The sequence below is a fragment of the Prionailurus bengalensis genome, chromosome D4 (assembly GCF_016509475.1).
Source record: "Prionailurus bengalensis isolate Pbe53 chromosome D4, Fcat_Pben_1.1_paternal_pri, whole genome shotgun sequence".
NCBI classification, from domain to species: Eukaryota; Metazoa; Chordata; class Mammalia; order Carnivora; family Felidae; genus Prionailurus; species Prionailurus bengalensis.
Window position 1 is genome coordinate 39,390,885 of NC_057359.1, and position 19,240 is coordinate 39,410,124.

General features: G+C 38.1%; 1 protein-coding gene across 15 annotated transcripts in view; it reads right to left on the minus strand.

Annotated features, from left to right (window-relative positions):
- Window positions 1-19,240, minus strand: part of NFIB (nuclear factor I B) — a 458,039-nt gene that overhangs the window by 31,436 nt on the left and 407,363 nt on the right. For 6 of the 15 annotated variants that reach the window (XM_043567252.1, XM_043567259.1, XM_043567255.1 and 3 more), the window contains exons 7-8: window positions 11,715-11,849; window positions 7,668-7,852 (exon numbers count right to left, since the gene is read on the minus strand). In XM_043567252.1, the coding sequence (XP_043423187.1) occupies window positions 7,668-7,852; window positions 11,715-11,849 (320 nt within the window). Of the gene's footprint in view, window positions 1-3,133; window positions 3,300-7,667; window positions 7,853-11,714; window positions 11,850-19,240 lie in introns of all 15 variants that reach the window. The other 9 variants (XM_043567244.1, XM_043567250.1, XM_043567247.1 and 6 more) reach the window with 2 other exon arrangements.

Below are 19,240 nucleotides of genomic sequence, written 5' to 3' on the forward strand. Positions count from 1 at the left end.
TCCGGTTATAGTCCCACGGGAGTACCAAGGGCTGGCTCTGTAGCAGGGCCCTTTTCGTACTTGTACTGTTTCACCAGATATTAGCTGTCTAACAATGAAATAATCGATGAGGGTCTGCGATTCTAAACGTAACAGCAGACTGAAAGTCTGTCGGGAAAGAGTGAAAGCTTGTAATAATGGGATGTAAGCAGATGGGCTTGATGATACCGACTGAACAACGTCTTGCTAAAGAGAAAATCTAATATTACTAACATGAAGGAGAAGCCTATATTTATGATAGCACAGAGAGTGAATCAGGTCAGAACTTCAGTTAATGTGAAAATGACCTTAAGTGTGAGAGAAATGTTTTTGAAAAAAAATTCTTTCTTTTTCATAAGCGCAAAGAGTCAATTTCTTGTGATTGGCCCAGGGAGGGAGTGGTGACATCTTTTAGATACTTGGCCACCAGGCGTTAAGTACATGTGGGGAATATTCCTTAAATTATTTTGATCTCACCTTGCAAATACTTTTGGTACAGGTGCTTTTTGGTACAGAGTGAATTTTCCAAAGAAAACCCCTCCCTATTCCTAAAGATTTTTGTTTCTTTTCACAAGGAAAGGACTTTCCAGCACTAAGCAACCCCACTGCCTCATGCTGGAATAAACAGAAGAACTATATTTTCGCCATTTATGTTACATTTATAGGTCTGAAGAAAGCTAAAATGTTTGGCCGAACACCATCAGATTAATGAAAAATCCAGACATGAATTTTAAAAAGGCTTTTTTCTTTTAAGCCAAATATATTAATTCCGCCATGTCCATTTGAAGGGTTGCAGATTTTGATCCACTGAAGCTTTTTTAGGTCAACTTTTTAAAACAGTGAAGATGCTCACAATTCAGCTTTAATCACTCCTGAATAAAGGGCCCATACAAGGGCAGCCATAAGCAGCCAGTGGCCCTACTTGATGACCAGGCCTCTGGCATTCAACGCAAAGCATGGACAGCTGGAGAAGAGCCTCATAGAGGCTCAGAAAGCGATATTCCTTCTTTTCAACCATGAGAAGGAGGTTTCCTTCATCTATGTGTTTTCTTTAATTTCACTGACTTATCAGTTCAATGACCAAGTTCTCACGATCAGTGTTGTCTCGGGAGCTGGAGCTACAAGTCTGTTTATAGGGCAGAAAAACAACTCGCTAGATTTCTTTTATGTGGGAGTGGGAAATAAGCTGATACAGCCCTCTTTATACAACCAACCTTCTGAATATTTTGTAATTTTATGAGTCAAATCAGATCCCTTTTGATCAACCTACCGGTGAGTATAAGAACAATTCATTAGCAAGCAGGCTAATAGCACTCCCATGGTGAGCTGTGATCCTTGGGGTCTGATCTTCCCTTGAAGGTCCTCTATTAATATCCCTATAAGATTAGGTAAATGAAGTTTCTGGAACTCGGTTTGGATCATTTATCCTGTGATAGTCTTTCCAATGCTTTTCAAAAAAATCTTCTGGTTTTCATTTGCTTTTATTTAAATTGCTGACTTTTGTTTGCTCGAAGATGCCAATGCATCCACTTTTAAAATCTGGATTGTGAGGGGCAAGTGGGTTGATGAGCACCGAGGAGGGTGCCTGTTGGGATGAGCACTGGGTGTTGTATGGAAACCAATTTGACAATAAATTTCATAAGAAAAAGAAAATGAGTACAAAATAAAATAAAATCTGGATGTCGTATTTCAGTGGCCGTAATGTGCACAGCTAACCTTTGGAGCAAAAGCATTCTTAGTCCTCCTTGACTGGATTTCACCCATCTGTGCATTCAGGGAAGTGTTCCCTAGTGTAGGACCCTCTACCAACAAACCAATTACAAACAATAAAGATTATGGATGGGAATTGCAAGCCTACATGGACTGATTAGGCTATGGGGCCTCATGAATTTTGAGAAAGAAATGCTGAATTCATTGTACACTCAAAGTATTGTCCATTTCTCTTGTAGGGTCCCTTTCTAGGTTTTCAGAAGCCGCAAAAAAAAAAAAAAAAAAAGAAAAGAAAAGAAAAAAAAAGAAAGAAAGAAAGAAAGAAAAAAAAAAAAAAAACAAGAAGAAAGCATCTTTCCAAAGCCTGAGAAAAGGAAGAGCCAGGGGTGCCTCTGTAATTCTGTAATTTTACTTAGACATTTCCAGAGGTTTTCAATTTTTTTTTTTTTGCCCTCGGAAAGAAAATGGGACCTCTGAATTTCAGGTATATAATGCATAATTGATGAGGAGTCTGCTAATTCCTCCTGACTGGAGCTTTATCTCTTCCACTTGACCAATCTGTACGTGCCAATTCCAGTCCCAGGGAGCCTGTAGTTTGAATGAAGCCAATTCAAAAACTGCGCGATAATTTCTTGTGTATTTATGAGTATTCGATACGAAGAAGCAAAGGAATCATTTGGTTTATTGGTAGGTTCGATGTAAGTTCACTGGATAAATCTCTGACATTTAAAATGTTATGGTCACGTTCAAAACCATAGTACCTGATGTACCATGATAGGCAAAAACGAAAACAAAAAACAAAAACAAAAATGAAAAAAAAACAAACAAACCAACCAAAAAATGGCCGTAGATAATGAAAGTGCAATTGGCTTATGTGTGCCTAATACTCAACTTGAAAATGTTATCTGCATCCAACATGGTGTAACTGTTTTTTGTTTTGTTTTGTTTTGTTTTGTTCTTGCAATGACATAGCCTATAGCGACGTAAACGGGCAATTATTTTACAGAGGCCCTGATTCGGACTGCCGTGTGAAGGGCATTGATTTCTATAGGAATGCTCCAATAAGTAACAATTATCTAATCTCTCTGGGTGACATAAAAACCTTGTACACTGAGTTATGTTATTCAGTGTATTTTCGATGTATACCTCGAACGAGCAGGCATGACTGATTATTTTTCTGACAACTGTTTATTCAACAAATGAGCTTCTCCCTTTTCAAATAGGATGGACTGCCTGAAATTTGATAAGAGAGAGCTTGTGAGAGCCAGGCCACATACATGCCTGCTAGTTCCACATAAATGAGAAATCTCCATCTGGTCTGAAAAGTTGCCGTGTTTTCCACCTTGGATCAGACATCCAACGGTGCCTTTGATGGACATTTCTCATTTCCTACAGAAATACTTACTGGTTGCTGTAGGTGAAGCTGCCTCACCTTCAGTGGATGTAGTGATGGGTTTAGTATCTGTCATGGTCAGGGTCACAGGTCGCACTGCACTGGGATGGGGAGAGGGTGCCAAGACAGGTGTGAAATGGCCAGGCACTTTCCCTACTACTTGACCACTGCTGTTAGGCTACAAAACAAAAACAGAATGGCGGGTGAAACAATCCAAAAGGCAGTCATCTTGTCCAACAACTTCCACTCAGCACCCTTGGCCACACGGACCCGGTACACTTGCTGTTAACCACCACGTGCCTTCCCAAGTCGGAGTCAGAGAGACCAACCAATGGTTAGTAGTAAAAAGAAGCAGCAGCACTTAAAAGGAAGTTTCACCTTCAAAACACTTCGTACGGGTTAACTCATCTTTACAACACGCCTGAGAGCCAGGCGGAACTGATCCTTTCATTCAGTAGCACGGGCAAGACTCAGGTGGAGACTCACACGCTTAGCCCAAGACTGGAGTGTAAATAATTCCTGAGCTAGTGAGAATTTGAACCGTGCCTTCTTCTTCTCTGCCGTTCGTTTTCCGCGGTCAGTCAGTTTTGGCTTTCAGCACGCGATTTTCACCTAAGGATGCTATCATGCTATCACTGACCCAAGCAAGACAAGGATATCTAGGAGATCAAACACATCCAACTCAATAGTTTCCATTATTTATAGTCAAAGCCCATCTTCGGCATTCAAAAACCCTAGCTCTCCGTCACACACAAGTACGCTTGGACACACACACCAAGCAATTTAGGCTCTAGGATCTCCACTTAACTTTTGACGATTGACCCACACAGGCAGATAGAATGATATTTCAAGCATTTAAAACTTCAGATCCACACGATGTAAAATGATGGACTAGGTCTGACCTCACAACTACAAATAAAAGATTTCCAAAGTCAATTAAAATGTGCTGAAGGAAAGCAGAGATCAATCAAATATACTTTGTTACCTAAGTTACTCCTCCCTTGCTGGGCACGGAGAGTTACGCAAAACATTATTGTGGACTTTTGTGGGAATCAGCTAAGAAAATCCCCCGGGGCAATGATAGAAAAGACATGAATATCTGAGTGTTAGCCTCGGGTAAGAAAACAGTATCCATGGTAAGGAGACCAAATCCTAAGGGTACACTGTTTGAAAAAAAAAATACTGGAATGTATTTTTCTAGACAGAGCATGCTATCCTTGATTACACCCATGTTGGAATTCTCCACTGCAGGATGTACCTAACAATTTGCCATGAGAGTATTCTCCACAAATATTTCGGCTCTCTGTGTTAAAGGTAAACAGTGCAATGAACGGAATAGTTATTTAATTCCCTGCACAGAAATCACCAGAAGACGTTTCTTTAGATAAAAAGATGGACAGCTAATAACACTTAAACACAGTCAATGAGAGACATGCGCTAAGTCTTTGGTTAGGTTCCTCGGAGGCCACATTATTTATTCCGTAAAGAATAATGGACTTCTTGAATATCCTGACTATTCATCATGAGTAATTTTAAGTATTTAACTTTCTGTCAGGAAAATTGACCAGCGTCTCCCCCACGGAAACCTACGAGAGAGTTTATGAGGGAGTTATATCTTTAAACTAATTTTATTTAAAATAACCCATTGAGTAGCATGACTGTCTCGCTCAAATCGGTGCACCAGCGACGTACTTAATCTCCAAATTGCTGTGGGGAGGACAAGGCCTCTCAGTTGCCAGACTGAACAATCAAAATCAGCGCAGGGCCACAGGATATTTCAAAAGGAAGAGTGAACTACAGGTGAATGAGTCCTCATTTCCCCACCACCCCCCATTTTTAGGGCTAAACAGGTAAGTATCAAGAATCCTCTTTTGAAATGCAACTTAACTGGTTTTTGAGTTGGAGTTAAAAATCAAAGCAGGTATGAGGTGCCCACGGAAACGATTCGGTAATTTACTAGAAAGACACATTTTTCCTTTCAAGGGGAAAAAGTCATTTTCTTTTGAAGCAGACCAGCAACTTCTGGTTCTCTGAACACATTGCAAAAGACTGTTTTGAGTATCTGCCTCAAGAAAGAAGAAAGGTCTCTCTCTATCACTCGTGGTACATGCGGTAGTAAAGAGCGTGTCCATATTCTGTGTACCCCAAACAGTTTGCTGGGACCTACCTGAGAACACGGGATGGAAGAATGACAATAATGTCAAGAAAATGCTGCACGTGATGTGTTATTACCTCGCCGATCCTGCAAGCTTTGTCTGCTGGAATGGAATCGACATGAACCAACAGACGTTTCACTCATTTAAAAACGACAAAAGTGACAAGTCCCAAGCCAACACAGACAACTCTTCTGGAATTCAGAGTCAGAATAGGAGGGGTTATTCCTTTTGGGTCTTCCACTGGTTCAAACAGATGAAGCTATACTACTATAAAGCGTCTCTTTTAAGGCTGTTAGATGAACTTTCGTACCACAGATAGGAAAAGAGAGACATCTCATTTGAAGATGAAGTTGAGCGGCATTAGGAAAGGATTACCCTACATAGTAAGATGTTGCTCCTATTACATAAAATCCGGAGAGGGAAATTTTTCTTTTTTTAAATTGAGATGAAAGTAAGATGCTTCTCTTAGAAGCTAGATCGTTACCTTAAAAATAGGAAGAAAAACAGAACAATATAGGCAGATTATCACCTAATATGCCCTCTTAACTTATAAAGAAATGGAAATATACCTAAAACAAGCACTGAATAATTAAAGAAATGCGTAACACTAAGGGCCTGATTTTAATTTGCATAATTTTTCCCCTAACAGTGCCTAATTAAGACATCAGTTAAAAAAAAATCCAATGGAACTCTAAGATTTTCCACACTGAATTAACGTTAAGGACTTTTAATGGATGTCTTAATTAGACTTTGTTATTCATGGAAATTCTACACAAATTAAAATCAGACCTTGTGTGCACTGTTCCCAGCTGAGTCTAGCAAAATGCTCTATGGAACTGAGACTCTTGAATCCACGATCTGACAGCAAATTTTATTTCTAAACTGACATATTAAGATCTACTGTTTTACTTAGTAATTATTATTATAGTCATTAAAAGTGCTATACCATTTGGACATTTTCTTCTAAAATACAAATGGCTTAATTACAAATTCAAAACTCAAGAACGGTGTGTTTACTTTAGTATTATGAGTCAACAGAACTACAAGCACAGGTAACTTTTTAAGTAACCAAAATGGTGCTGGCTATGTCGTTATTCAAAATAAAACATTCAGAAAAGACCATTTTCCTTCATTTTAACAATCACGACCAACATGATTTTTCCAGATCTTTTCTTTGTTAATTCTAAATTAATATGCACATACTATTGACTGGCATTTTAGTAACTGAACAGCATTAATGACAGAATGTTTGTGACAATCTCTCAGCGCGTTAAAAGGCATTAACAAGGAGTGGGCAGGAGTCTTGGAGGGAAAGCAGCAATGCCAAATACCAGACCATAAGATCAAAACTACAGTACAGATTCTGGATATTATGATTTGTGGCGACTCTGGCACAAAGACTGTCTATTTGATAATGAAAAATCCTCTTATATCAAATCCCTATGAAGTGACCTCTCCATAGAAGAAGCCACATGTTTAGGGAGTGAGAAAGGCACGTGAGTCACTACACTTACACAATAAAAGTCCCTAGAACCACCGCACGATGAAAGAAAGAAAGAAAGAAAGAAACAGAGAAAGAAAGAAAGAAACAGAGAAAGAAAGAAAGAAAGAAAGAAAGAAAGAAAGAAAGAAAAAGAAAGAAAGAAAGAAAGAAGAAAGACAGAAAAAGAAAGAAAGAAAGAAAGAAGAAAGAAAAAGAGAGAAAGAAAGAAAGAAAGAAAGAGAAAGAAAGAAAGAAAGAAAGAAAGAAAGAAAGAAAGAAAGAAGAAAGAAACAAAGAACGAAAGGAAGGAAGGAAGAAAGAAAGAAAGGAAGGAAGAAAGAAAGAAAGAAGGAAAGAAAAAAGACACTTCTGGCAATGTCCCTGATTATTAAATGTAGTCATGTCTGTGCAAAGAATATTCAAGTAGTCGTCAAACACTAAAAAGGTTTACGTTACCAAAGCTTATTTTAATACCTAATAGTTGGTCTATAAATACAACTGTAAGTTCTTTTGTGTGTGTTTATTTTAGCGCATACCTCGCCCCTGCCTGAAATAAGCACTTTGTCTCTGTGTTAAAGCAGGTATTCCAGAGGTGTGAACTCCAGCTCAGAGCTTTTTTGTCAATGCACTCACTTTCTGCATCAACTTTCTTTGCAGTCAATGAAAATTCAAAAACATCAAACCAAAAACACCTTCATGAATGTGCCCCTTTGGGGCAATACACTTCCTACCTGTCATTCAGCCACCTTTAAATAAAAACTTATTGAGTCACCAAGACACTTCCTGAAGATGGATTTCAAAAGCTTGATGTCCTGCCAGACATAGGGTCTGAGTAAGCTTCACGTCTTAGAGTCAGACCTGTTCCATCTCCCTTAGGCTCTACGCTTATTTTCTCTCTCATTTTTACCTGGCTGGTTTGCGGACTGGATGGGTCATAAGAAGGTACATAGTTCTTCAGAGTATCCTGAGGATTCAGGTGGGGAGGATATCTGATTGTTGGATGAGAAAAGTAGCTCGATGGGGCTGGAGGAAGAATAGCTTGTGTTGGAAATGGCAACGGTGAGGGTGGAGGTGGAGTTCGAGTTGAGATGACTGTAGAAGATAGAAAAGGGGAGACGGACGTCAGCTGTGATGCCCACCACTCCACCCGACCCTGAGAACCCTGTGAGACTGCGCCACTCCAGCTCTTCCCTTTTCCCCACCATCTACCCAAACTCTCCTGCGGAGACAGCGAGTCTTTCGCTCTACGCTCCACACCCGCACCGAGAACACGCAGACCCTACCCCCCTCTAGGGGACCAGCAATCTTGCTTTCTAGATCTAAGAACGAGGAGACGAGGAAGTTTCCGTTTTATAGGTAAAGCCAGTGCTTCATGAAACATGTCTTAAAGCAAAGTTATTTCCCATCCAGAATACGATCTTTGATCAGAAAGTCTTTGGGTCTTAAGTTCAGATCAACTCACAGCATTAATTAAAGGGCAGGGGCACCCACAGACTATCAGAATTCAAAACAGAAGTGTACTCCAATTCTAAATAAATATCTTCCCTATACATCCTGGCAGGTGGTTGGTTAAAAGAGAAGCCAATAATTAGTAAGCAATAATGTCTTGAATAAGTACCTGATCATTGTATAAATGCTTATGAACATCTGAACACAGGGTCTGGTAATGCTTTTTCCTAATGAAAATGTTCCTTTCAAAACCAAAAGGGCTCTATTCTATAAGTATTCTTCTTCCTACTCTAACTTTTATTACATATAGCTTAAAAGACATTATTAAGATAAGACCAAGAGTATAACCCACAGAAATGTGAATTTAAACTTTCATATAGGCACATTAACTTACCAATAAATCGCATATTTTATAAAGGGAAATAATATATAAAACATATGCAATGTAGGCGATGTTTAATTGTACTGTAACTTTTCAACATCAGTATGACCACAATTTATTGTTTAGATTTTAAAATATAATTCTTAAGTTTGAAAAATGGGGAAAGAATATAATTGCATGATCATTATCTCTGTAACGTTGAGGAAAATAACCACATGAGTACAATTTAAGAGTACCGAGTATATGTAGAAGTGAAGATTAAATGTCTGTTTCTATTTAATATTTTGATCCAAATCATAGGAAATTACATATGATAAATGTTTAGTGTTTTATGAGACAACTTAGCAAACAATATGAAAAATAAATTCTTTCCATGACCTATTAATGAAAATCATCTGGAAAGACTTATCTCCAACTTTGTAATTATGTACATATATATACATATATATATATATATATATATATACTGTACTTTTAAAGGGATATTACTTATCTTCTCCAAAGAAAGTTTTTTTTTTCCAGAAAATACAAGAAATTAAGAATGTGTGGAGAAGAGTCATAAGTTCAATTTTATGGTCACAATTTTGTTCCCTGAATGTCCAGGGAGAGCTGAGAATCCCCTGTATTATTCTTACAATGCAGATTCCTGGGCTTAACCACAGACCTACTGGATGAAGCCCTCCAGGGGTAAGACACTAGAAAATACGATTTAAACAAGGGCCTCATGTAATCTTTCCACACACTGAAGTCTGTGCATCCTCCATCGAAGGGATGCATTTCAGAGAACAATGGCATATTTCTTTAAACGAAACTCCTTCTTGAAATATCACTCTAAGGAGTATGCACATATGAAAGTATAATTTAAGGAAATGCGAACACATAAGTTGAATTGGGCATCTTTTTTATCTGGTGTTGAAGTGCTCTTAATCTCGGCTCAGTCTAACCATGGTCTTCACCTGTGTCTATACACAAGCCCTTGAAGGATACATATGTAGCTCCATCTTGGGTCCTCTGAGCTTCGAGATCAATACGGCACCAGTAGTTTGGGAAGAGCTCTTTGTTCAGTGAGACTGGCACCTCTCAAATCAGGCCTCAAAGCTCTGAGCTCCCTGGTATTGTGCTCGCCTAACTGGTAACTGGCTTGATACAAGCTAGGTAGAAAATAACATTTCAAACTGAAAGTAAAAATGGCTACTTCATGTCAGTAAAAGTCATTCTCGTCCTTTAGGAAAGGCAAAGCAAAACACAAGGCAGAAAGAATTCCTACATGCATACATGTATGTAGATGTATTTCTAGTCTACATTATTGCAAAGCCTTCGCAATTGTCCTCTTTCCCCCAGTCTTGCTCCTTCCAATACATCCTTAATGGTCTCATATGAATGAATTTTTTTTTTAATACCATTTTAAGCACGTAACTCCCCTGCTAAAAAGCTTTCACTGGCTCCCTACTGCTTCCAGAATAATTGCCCAACGACTTCACAGGTTTATATGGTCTTCGGGTGCTGCAGGAACCTGTCCTGGCTCACTTCTTGGGACTCATCTCTGGCCACTCTCTCCTGGTAGGCCACGTTAAGATACTGTTGGATTCTGGGATATACGGCAGTTTCTTGCTGCAATGACTTCTGTGACACTGCTGTTCACTCTGTCTGAAACAACCTTCCTCTTGGCTGGGTCTTCCTTCTCATAGCGAAGTCCCTCTTTAAACTTGAGTTAAGAACACATCGCTTCCAGGTATCTAATCCTTTTGCAAATGTCTAGTCCTGTTCAGATTTGATGCCTACCTGATGTGGTCCCCTCGTCTCCCTACTGTCCCATGAGCTCTTTAAAGACAGAAACTCTCATGACCAAGGTGCCTACCATAGGCCTTAGCACATTACATCTTGAATAAATATCTGGAGAAGGACCAAGCTGGAAAGCTTATCTAGGTTTCTCATGGTTCAGTATATAAAAATGTACTATTTAATGTTTTCCAAATGATAGAAATATGATTATTTTAGTCAGGTGTCATAATAAATGGATAATTTGACGAAACTAATTTTGCTCCTAATATTGGAGCATTACAGATCCATGAATAGTTACTGATTCTTTTTCACCTATCGTAGCAGCACAAACAATATAAATATAATTTTTTTCATCACATTTGATTTGCATATTCCTTTCTTAATTTTATAATTTTCTTAGTGATAACAAGGAAGGCCATGCACCTGTAAAGCACTGTATAGCAACAATACGTATCAACACACACAGAACAAAGCTAAGGACGTTTTTATGCCTGAAGCTGTAACCTTTGAATAAAGGTTCAAAAACCAGACTCAATTTGTTTGAAGGATAAGAAATCACCTATCTCTAAATTAAAAGTAATAAGAGTATTGCTATAAACACATTTACATACAAAACCTTCCCCATCAAAAATTCAGTATACTCCTTTCTAGGGCTCCATAATAATAGATAGGTAGAAAGTATACAGTATTGCTTATTAATTATATCTGATTTTTAATTTCTGAAAGGGGATTTAGTTTTTTTTAAAGTACAAAGGTGAAATGTTGTATTCTTTTTCCTATGTAAATTAAGATAATAGACATAATATCAAGTGTACCAGTCTATAGGAAATATTGGTGCACATAAAAAAAATGTCCCAGGAAAATAACTCTTTTATTTTTCTGATTAATTTTACTCCTAAATAAGTAGCTAAATATTGATTTTTATATAGAAAATAACATTTATGGAAATAGTGTCTGTAGATCTTAATGCCTCTGGAAATACTCTGAACTCAGCAACATACTTGAAATCCCATCTTTCTTCGGTCGAATAGATAGAATGGGGGCCAATCCGAAAGCTATTGTTAAGATAACTATGTGTCCCACATCTTCCCATTTTTTGTGATTATAATCTTGCCAATAAAGGCAATTAAAAATACATACATAAATGTTATGTAATGGAATTATTTGAAAATCTTTTCTCATATACTGATAAGAAGAAAATATTTGATAGGATCATGGCCCTCCCTCTTTTGGTTGAGAAAATGTGGTCACCCCAGTTAGAACTGTAACTCTTGTCCCATCCCTGAGAGTGAGCTCTGCAAACAAGAGGGAGGCTTCTCCTCTATGCTTGAAACTCCTCACCACTGTGTGCAACTCCAGGTATTCCGGGATGATGGTGCTGGGGGAAAGTGCTCAATCTTGGGGAAGAATCTTGCGGAGATGTAGAGCTGAACAGTGGCTTTTCAGGCTTCTTCATAGTAGTCGGAGAAGACATATCTGCAAAGGAAGAGGGAAACCTCAAGCTTCTTTCTTCAGCTATAACACTCACATTAACATAATAAAAGACCTCTTTTCCCACATTTTATTATTTTTGTACTTTGGCTCTTGTACAAAATATGTACTGAGGGTCAAAGACCCAGTTTTATTGGAGACTTGAAATATCTGTCAGATGCAATCTCCACTGAAGTTAACCCAAGTCTTCATTAAAATTATCATCAGAATTATTCTTCCTACTAAATGAATCTTGAACTTTTGAAAAACTAAGTATCATGTTTCCCTCGGCACCTTGGTTCACATCAAGGTCTTTTTTACCTCAGCATTTCATTCTTAGATGTACACGATTCAAGGGTTTGTCTTTTGACCTGCTGACTACACTGTGGAAAAAAACAGAGGAAAACCCGGTGCAAATGTGAAAAACAACCTTTGGGAATGCTGGTAAGTCTATCATTGATTTAATATCTTTTATGGAAAACTCATTACTTGTTTAACAAAAAGTACATTCCTTCATTTGCTCATTCTGCAAATATTTATTGGCTTCCTCTGTTTGCCAGGTAAAGTCGAGGATGTCATGAAAAATAAAAAGTAACTGCTGTAGAGATACTCCCTGTCAGTGAAGAGGAAAATGATAAGAAGAAAATGGCTGCCAGAGTTGAGAGGCAGGAAGTGTGTTGAAAGCAGAGGCGTTGTGGTTGTGTTTGCTGCTACTTCTCCAGCCTCACTGCACAAGGACAGCGATCACCTCGGCCTCCCCAGGTAAAGGATGGTGCCTCAGTGGCGCCATGTTTAAAATGTGGATGGGGAGGACACTCCCAGAGAGAGAAAATGTTCTGAAGAAGGGGGGCATAAAATACACAAGTCGTACAAGTAGTCTGTGGAGTGGTTTGAAGTACAGAGATGGAGGCAGAAGCAAGGAGCTCCCTCACACAATGAAGGGCCACGGACCTTGTGTATAAATTTCTGAATGCTTACCCTGATGGGAGAATGCTATCTATGAACAAATATGATCACGTTTTACAGTTCAAAGCCATCCCTCCGGAAATTACATGGAGGATGAATTAGCCACAATGGAGACAGCAATCATGGAAGCCACTTAAGAAGATAGATTAATTAACACATTCCTTCCATAAATATTTATTGTAGGCCTAATAGATGCCAGACACTGTTGCAGTTGCTGGAGACACAATGGTGAACTAGATTTGGTTTCAGCTTCTGCAAACCTAAAAACTAGGGAGGAGATACACACGAGTTAAAAAGGAATTATAGGGACGCCCGGGGGGCTCAGTCAGTTAAGCGTACAACTTCAGCTCAGGTCATGATCTCGCGGTACAAGAGTTTGAGCCCCACGCTGAGCCCGGAGCCTGCTTTGGATTCTGTGTCTCCCTCTCTCTCTGCCTCTCTCTTCCTCTCTCTCTCAAAAATAAATAAACATTAAATTTTTTAATACAAAATAAGAAAATAAAAGGGAATTATAAAACAGCATAAACAGTATAAAGTAGGTCGCACTACCACAATTATCAGTTCATAGCCAATCTCATTTCACCTTTACCCCACCCACACTGCCCCTGCTTTACTTTAAAGCAAATCCCAGACATCAAATAATTTCACTTATAAACATTTCAGTTTCTGTAAAAAAGAAATTTTTATTTTTAAAAAAACCTAAAACTTTATCGCATTAAATATATATATTTATATATTTTATATTTAGGTTATAAATATATACTTATATATTATATATATATAATTTCCATTTTTATTTTTTTAACGAGAGAAAGGCTTCATGCTGTTTTTTAAAAAAATGTTTATGTATTTATTTTGAGAGAGAGAGAGAGAGAGAGAGAGAGCATGGGCAGTTTAGGGGCAGAGACACAGTAGGGAGAGAATCCTAAGCAGGCTCCACACTGTCAGCACAGAGCCTGCCTCAGGGCTCAAACTCACGAACCGTGGGATCATGACCTGAGCTGAGATCAAGAGTTGGGTTGCTTAACCGACTGAGCCAGCCAGGCACCCCTCATGGTGCTATTTAATATATATATGTATATATGTATATATATATATATATACACACACACACACATTATATATATATAAATATATATTTATATTTATAAATATACATAAATTTATATATACATAAAATATATATAAATATATATTTTATATAAATAAAATATATATGTATATATGTATGTATGTATATATATACATATATATACGCATATATATATATACGTATATATACGCATATATATACGTATATACATACATATATATGTATATATATACGTATATATACGCATATATATGTATGTATATGTATGTATATATATGTATGTATATGGTGCTATTAATATAAGAAACTAGTTATCATTAGGATTTGCCATTTGAAAAATTACATGAACTCTGGTAAAGGCATGAAATAAAATTAAATACGTGTTTCAGCACACTGGCACTTAAAGAATGGATATGCTACTGCTAAAATAGTAGACATCACAGTCAAAAAAAAATGACAGGTATATTGGTAGCCATAAGCTATAATTTGTGACTAACTGGCTGTCACTAACCTATCAGAACTTTGATGAGTTGGTGAACCATTTCCTTATATCTTTCTCAAAAAGAAAAAATGAAAGAAGTATATCCCTAATGAAACTACAGCAATTAACGCTGCTACAAAGAAGAGAAAAAAAAAATTTAAGACCATTTAAAACACAGACAAAAAAAAAGTTCATTTCAGCTAAGATACCTTCAAAATGCCAAAAATAATACTCAATTTCATTTAAGAGCTATATGATTTTTTTTGTTGTTTATTTCGTGAGAGACAGAGGCAGCATGAGCGGGGGAGGGGCAGAGAGAGAGGGAGAGAGAGAATCCCAGGCAGGTTTGAACTCACAAAACCTTGAGATCATGACCTGAGCAGAAACCAAGAGTCGGATGCTTAACTGACTTAGCTACCCAGGCGTCCGTGGAGCTATATGATTTTAAAAGGTAATAGCACAAATGTAGATTTGGGTTTGCTAGAAGCTAATCATAGACATAGAGGCTTTTAGGGGTGGAAAGAAGCTATATTCCATCCCTCACCTTGCAGATAGTGTAATAAGTTTCTATTCCAAACATTTAATTTTTTTTTTTTTTAGAGAGAGAGAGAAAGAGAAAGGGAGTTTGAGAGAGGGAGAGGGGCAGAGGGAGAGACACAGAATCTCCTCTTAGGCAGGTTCAACGCTAAGTGAGGAGCCTGACTAGGGGCTCAATCTCACGACCCTGGGATCATGACCTGAGTTGAAATTAGGAGTCGGACACTCAACCAATTAAGCCACCCACATACCCCTCCAAATTTTTAATTTAAAATTAACTCTTAGGGGCAGCTGAGTGGCTCAGTCAGTTAAGCGTCTGACTTGGTTTTGACTCAGGTCGTGGTCTCAGGTTCTGTGAGATGAAACCCTACCTTGGACTTACAGTGAGGAGTCTGTTTGGGATTCTGTCTCTCCCTCTCTCTCTGCCCCTACCCTGCTGGTGTGCTCCCTTGCGTGTGTGTGTGCGCGCTCTCTCTCTCTCTCTCTCTCTTTTTCTCTGTCAAAATAAAAATAAACACTTAAAAAAATTAACTCTTAGAAAAAGATATCTATTGACAGCCTTATGCTTTACCTGTACTTAAATGTAGATCTTAAATAAAATTAAGCAGCGTAACCAGTTTCTAAAGACTCCATGTATAAATAATAAGGCATTTACTGTACATCACAGAAAAACAGTAAAATGTGACTAGAGCTTGGGAAGCAGAATGAATGTCATTTTTGGAGAAGCTCAACCAAGGCTATTTTGCAACTATTATCACGGTTTCCAAATTTTCATTAAACACAGCCACATTCACCTGAGTCACTTTTTTTCGTAAAGAGCACATAGTCAAGGGTGTTGGTACAGAAGTTCAAGAACATGCGTGAACTAGGTAATTTTTCAGAAATGAAGCCTTTGCAGTTTCCTAGTCAAAATCATACCCTTGGCTTTACTGGGTAATTCTTATAAGCCCATTTATTTTTCCGGTTCTCTGCAGGCACGCATCGAGTAACAATGGTATCTTCGTGTTCGGAACGCTCAAAGGAATTAGAGAGGCCCAGACAGCAGAAACGAAATAAAATTCACTCTTCACGTTGTAAAAGGGACCCCAAATTGTCTTCTCAAACAATGAAGCTAACTTATAACAGTAAAAAGAAGAACAAGAAGGTCCACTGTCCACACTGAAACGACTTCTTTAGAAACAGATGAAGAATGATAGTATTGGAAAGTGGGTTTCACCGCCATTGTCTTCCCACTAGATGAAAATAATTTTTGAGCCCATTAATCAATAAAAAGATAGTGCTACCAAGCGTGTGCAAGGCACTAGGCTAAGTGTACAGGGGCCACAAAGTGAAACCCCTCCCCCAGTCAAAGGAAAAAAACGCACTGGACTGGAGAAAGAATAAAAATAAAATGTCAATTATCTGGGAGAAGTAAGGGTAGAGTTTCTAGCCATTACATTTTAATAATGAATCAAACTAGTATTGTTTTGATTTTAATTTTATTTTGGATGTCTGCAGTCTAGCAGACCTCATGCCAAACTGAAAAATGATACTGTTTCTATTTTTAATGCACTTACAGGCTATAGAAATAAAAAAAAAATGTTTGAGGAATGAATATATAGGAGAGATGGTCTTAAGTGACCTTTCTGTGGAGAAAAACAAATGTCATGCTTTTCATAATCTATTGTCCCTCAAGCCGGAAGAATAATAGATAAAAAAGATTAGGTTGAAAATAAGTTGAATAATAATAAAGCTGAACAATATATAAATATATAATAAGTTGAATAAAAATACATACATAATAATGCATACGTTGAATAATACATGAAATGAAGAAGCTGGAGAGAAGAAACACGATCAGAAAAGGATTAGCTGGTGTTTCTGTTGGTGGGAAGGAGGCAGGAGTTGTTGGTGGTCCAGGAGAAAGAAACAAAGGCCAGTGCCAGCTTGCAGTGAGACAAAGACATTTAAATTTGATTCAGAAAGTAACAATTTTTTTTTTCAATGTTTATTTATTTTGGGGACAGAGAGAGACAGAGCATGAACGGGGGAAGGGCAGAGAGAGAGGGAGACACAGAATCGGAAACAGGCTCCAGGCTCTGAGCCATCAGCCCAGAGCCCGACGCGGGGCTCGAACTCACGGACCGCGAGATCGTGACCTGGCTGAAGTCGGACGCTTAACCGACTGCGCCACCCAGGCGCCCCAAGAAAGTAACAATTTTTAAGTGAATTGACCTTAGGTGGGAAAACCTTTCCAAAAGCTCTATTATCTTTTTCTCTTTCTGTTCTTGTAGCTTCCACTGGACCCCTTTCACTCGTACCTGGTTATATCAGAAATCTCTCCTCTAGTCCCCTTCCGGGCCTTCTTCCTCCCAGCTCATTATAAAAAACAGTAGCTGAAATCCTCTCCTTCAAAATACATCTTCCTCACTTTAAGATCTACCATGGTATCCCATTTTTACATAAGCTTTTCCTTATCATCCCATTTTACTTAAACTGTAGCTAAATTCATTTACTTATGGTCTCCTGGAGGAGGAGGGAGCCAGGAAGGATGTGATTCTACTGTCTTTCCTTGCAGAGGACATTCCCTCAGGGGAGAAAATGATGTCTTCCTACCTTCTTTTTCCAGCTATAGAGAGGTATTTTATCCATTGAACCAAGTTAATTTATTTTCACTTTAAGCAATCCCTCCTGGGACTGCAGAGGTCTAGATTTCCTTAATTATCTTGTGTTTGTGTCTGATGTTATCCGATGGATTTTGTTTTCATTTTTAAATGTTTTAAATATTTCTTTACTTATTTATTTTTGAGAGAGAGAAGGAGCGTGCACATGGGTGTGGAGGAGGAGCACAGAGAGAGGGAGTGAGAGAATCCCAAGCAATCTCCACACTGTCAGCACAGAGCCCAATGTGGGGCTCAATTTCACAAAGTGTGAGATCACGACCTGAGCTGAAATCAAGAGTTGGTCACTTAACCAAATGAGCTACCTCGGCGCCCCTTTACTTTATTTTTATTTTTTGATGGGTGTATTATCATTATTACTTTGTACTTGTTCTATCTATAGTGTGTGTGTGTGTGTGTGTGTGTGTGTGTGTGTGTGTGTGTTTGAGTTGACTAACGATTTATCTCCTATACAAGATGATTTTATTAAAGATACAAAGACTATGGAGGCTGGAAGAACATGCTACTTGGGAAGTGAATTTTCAAAAATCTAGCCCTGAAAGGCAGTAGAAGAGGTTAGAGCAGACCATTTATTTTAGAGTCTCTTGCACAAAAAAGAAGCTGGATGGCAGATTGACACCTAGGAGCACAAGATGAATGAAATAACCATCCTCGGTATATATCATAAACGGCATAGTTGCAGGAGCAGATACCACCAGATGAGAAGTAAAGGAAAGCAAAACAAAACAACAACAAAATCCATATTCAGTCACTGGGTTTTTAGGAAGTGTGAGAAACTAGGGCAGAGCATCAAGTTCAAGATGTTAAATAAGACCAACTGCTCCCTGACCTGGTGATGCTTACAGTTCAGCAGTGAGGACAGATACTTACAAATACAAACGCAAAAACTCATTAAGTAATTGCAACTTGGATAATATTAGATTGTAGAGAAAATTCTTCTTGATGAAAGAAATCACTGAGGCTAATTAAAAAAAAAAAAAAAAAGGAAGATTCACATTGATGGTGTTATTCTCCCGTGTCTATACCCAAGTTTGGATTTGTAATTGGACAATTAGCTATGGCTTTAGCAACCAATTGTAAAGTCAAACACATAATAAAAGATCACTAATAAGAAAAAGTTCAAATAGGCTACTGATACATAAGCTGGTTCATTTATATTGAAGCATAGCTTTAAATAAGTAGTCTGCAAAATCAAATCATCCCACAATTTTTACTAGCCATAATATAATTTTTTTTGGCACTGGGGCACACATACATCCTAAGCCCTGATGTGTCATTCATTTTACAGCATCACTTCAAAGAGATAAAGGTTTAAGCAAATAAAGAGTTAGATCAACTCATCTCCCAACAAGGTAATTTCATCTACAAAGGAAGAGCGTTGCTGTGAAACACAGCGTATGCACTCGACTCATCAGCAGCTTGCACAAATGGCGCTCCAGATGTATATCTGTTCAAGTCAGCCCAAGGCAACAATTTTGATCAATTCTAATGTGATAAAATGCTGCAGGGAAAGTGTGCAGAAACGTGTTTACGTCAGCCCTTAATTAAACTGTTGTTCACTTCCAAAGAACCTTAGGAAACACTAATGAGACATGAGTTTTGGCAATTTCTTCATCAAAGCAAAGACCCCTTCCTCAGTCTGTAGCAGCCTGTCATCCAA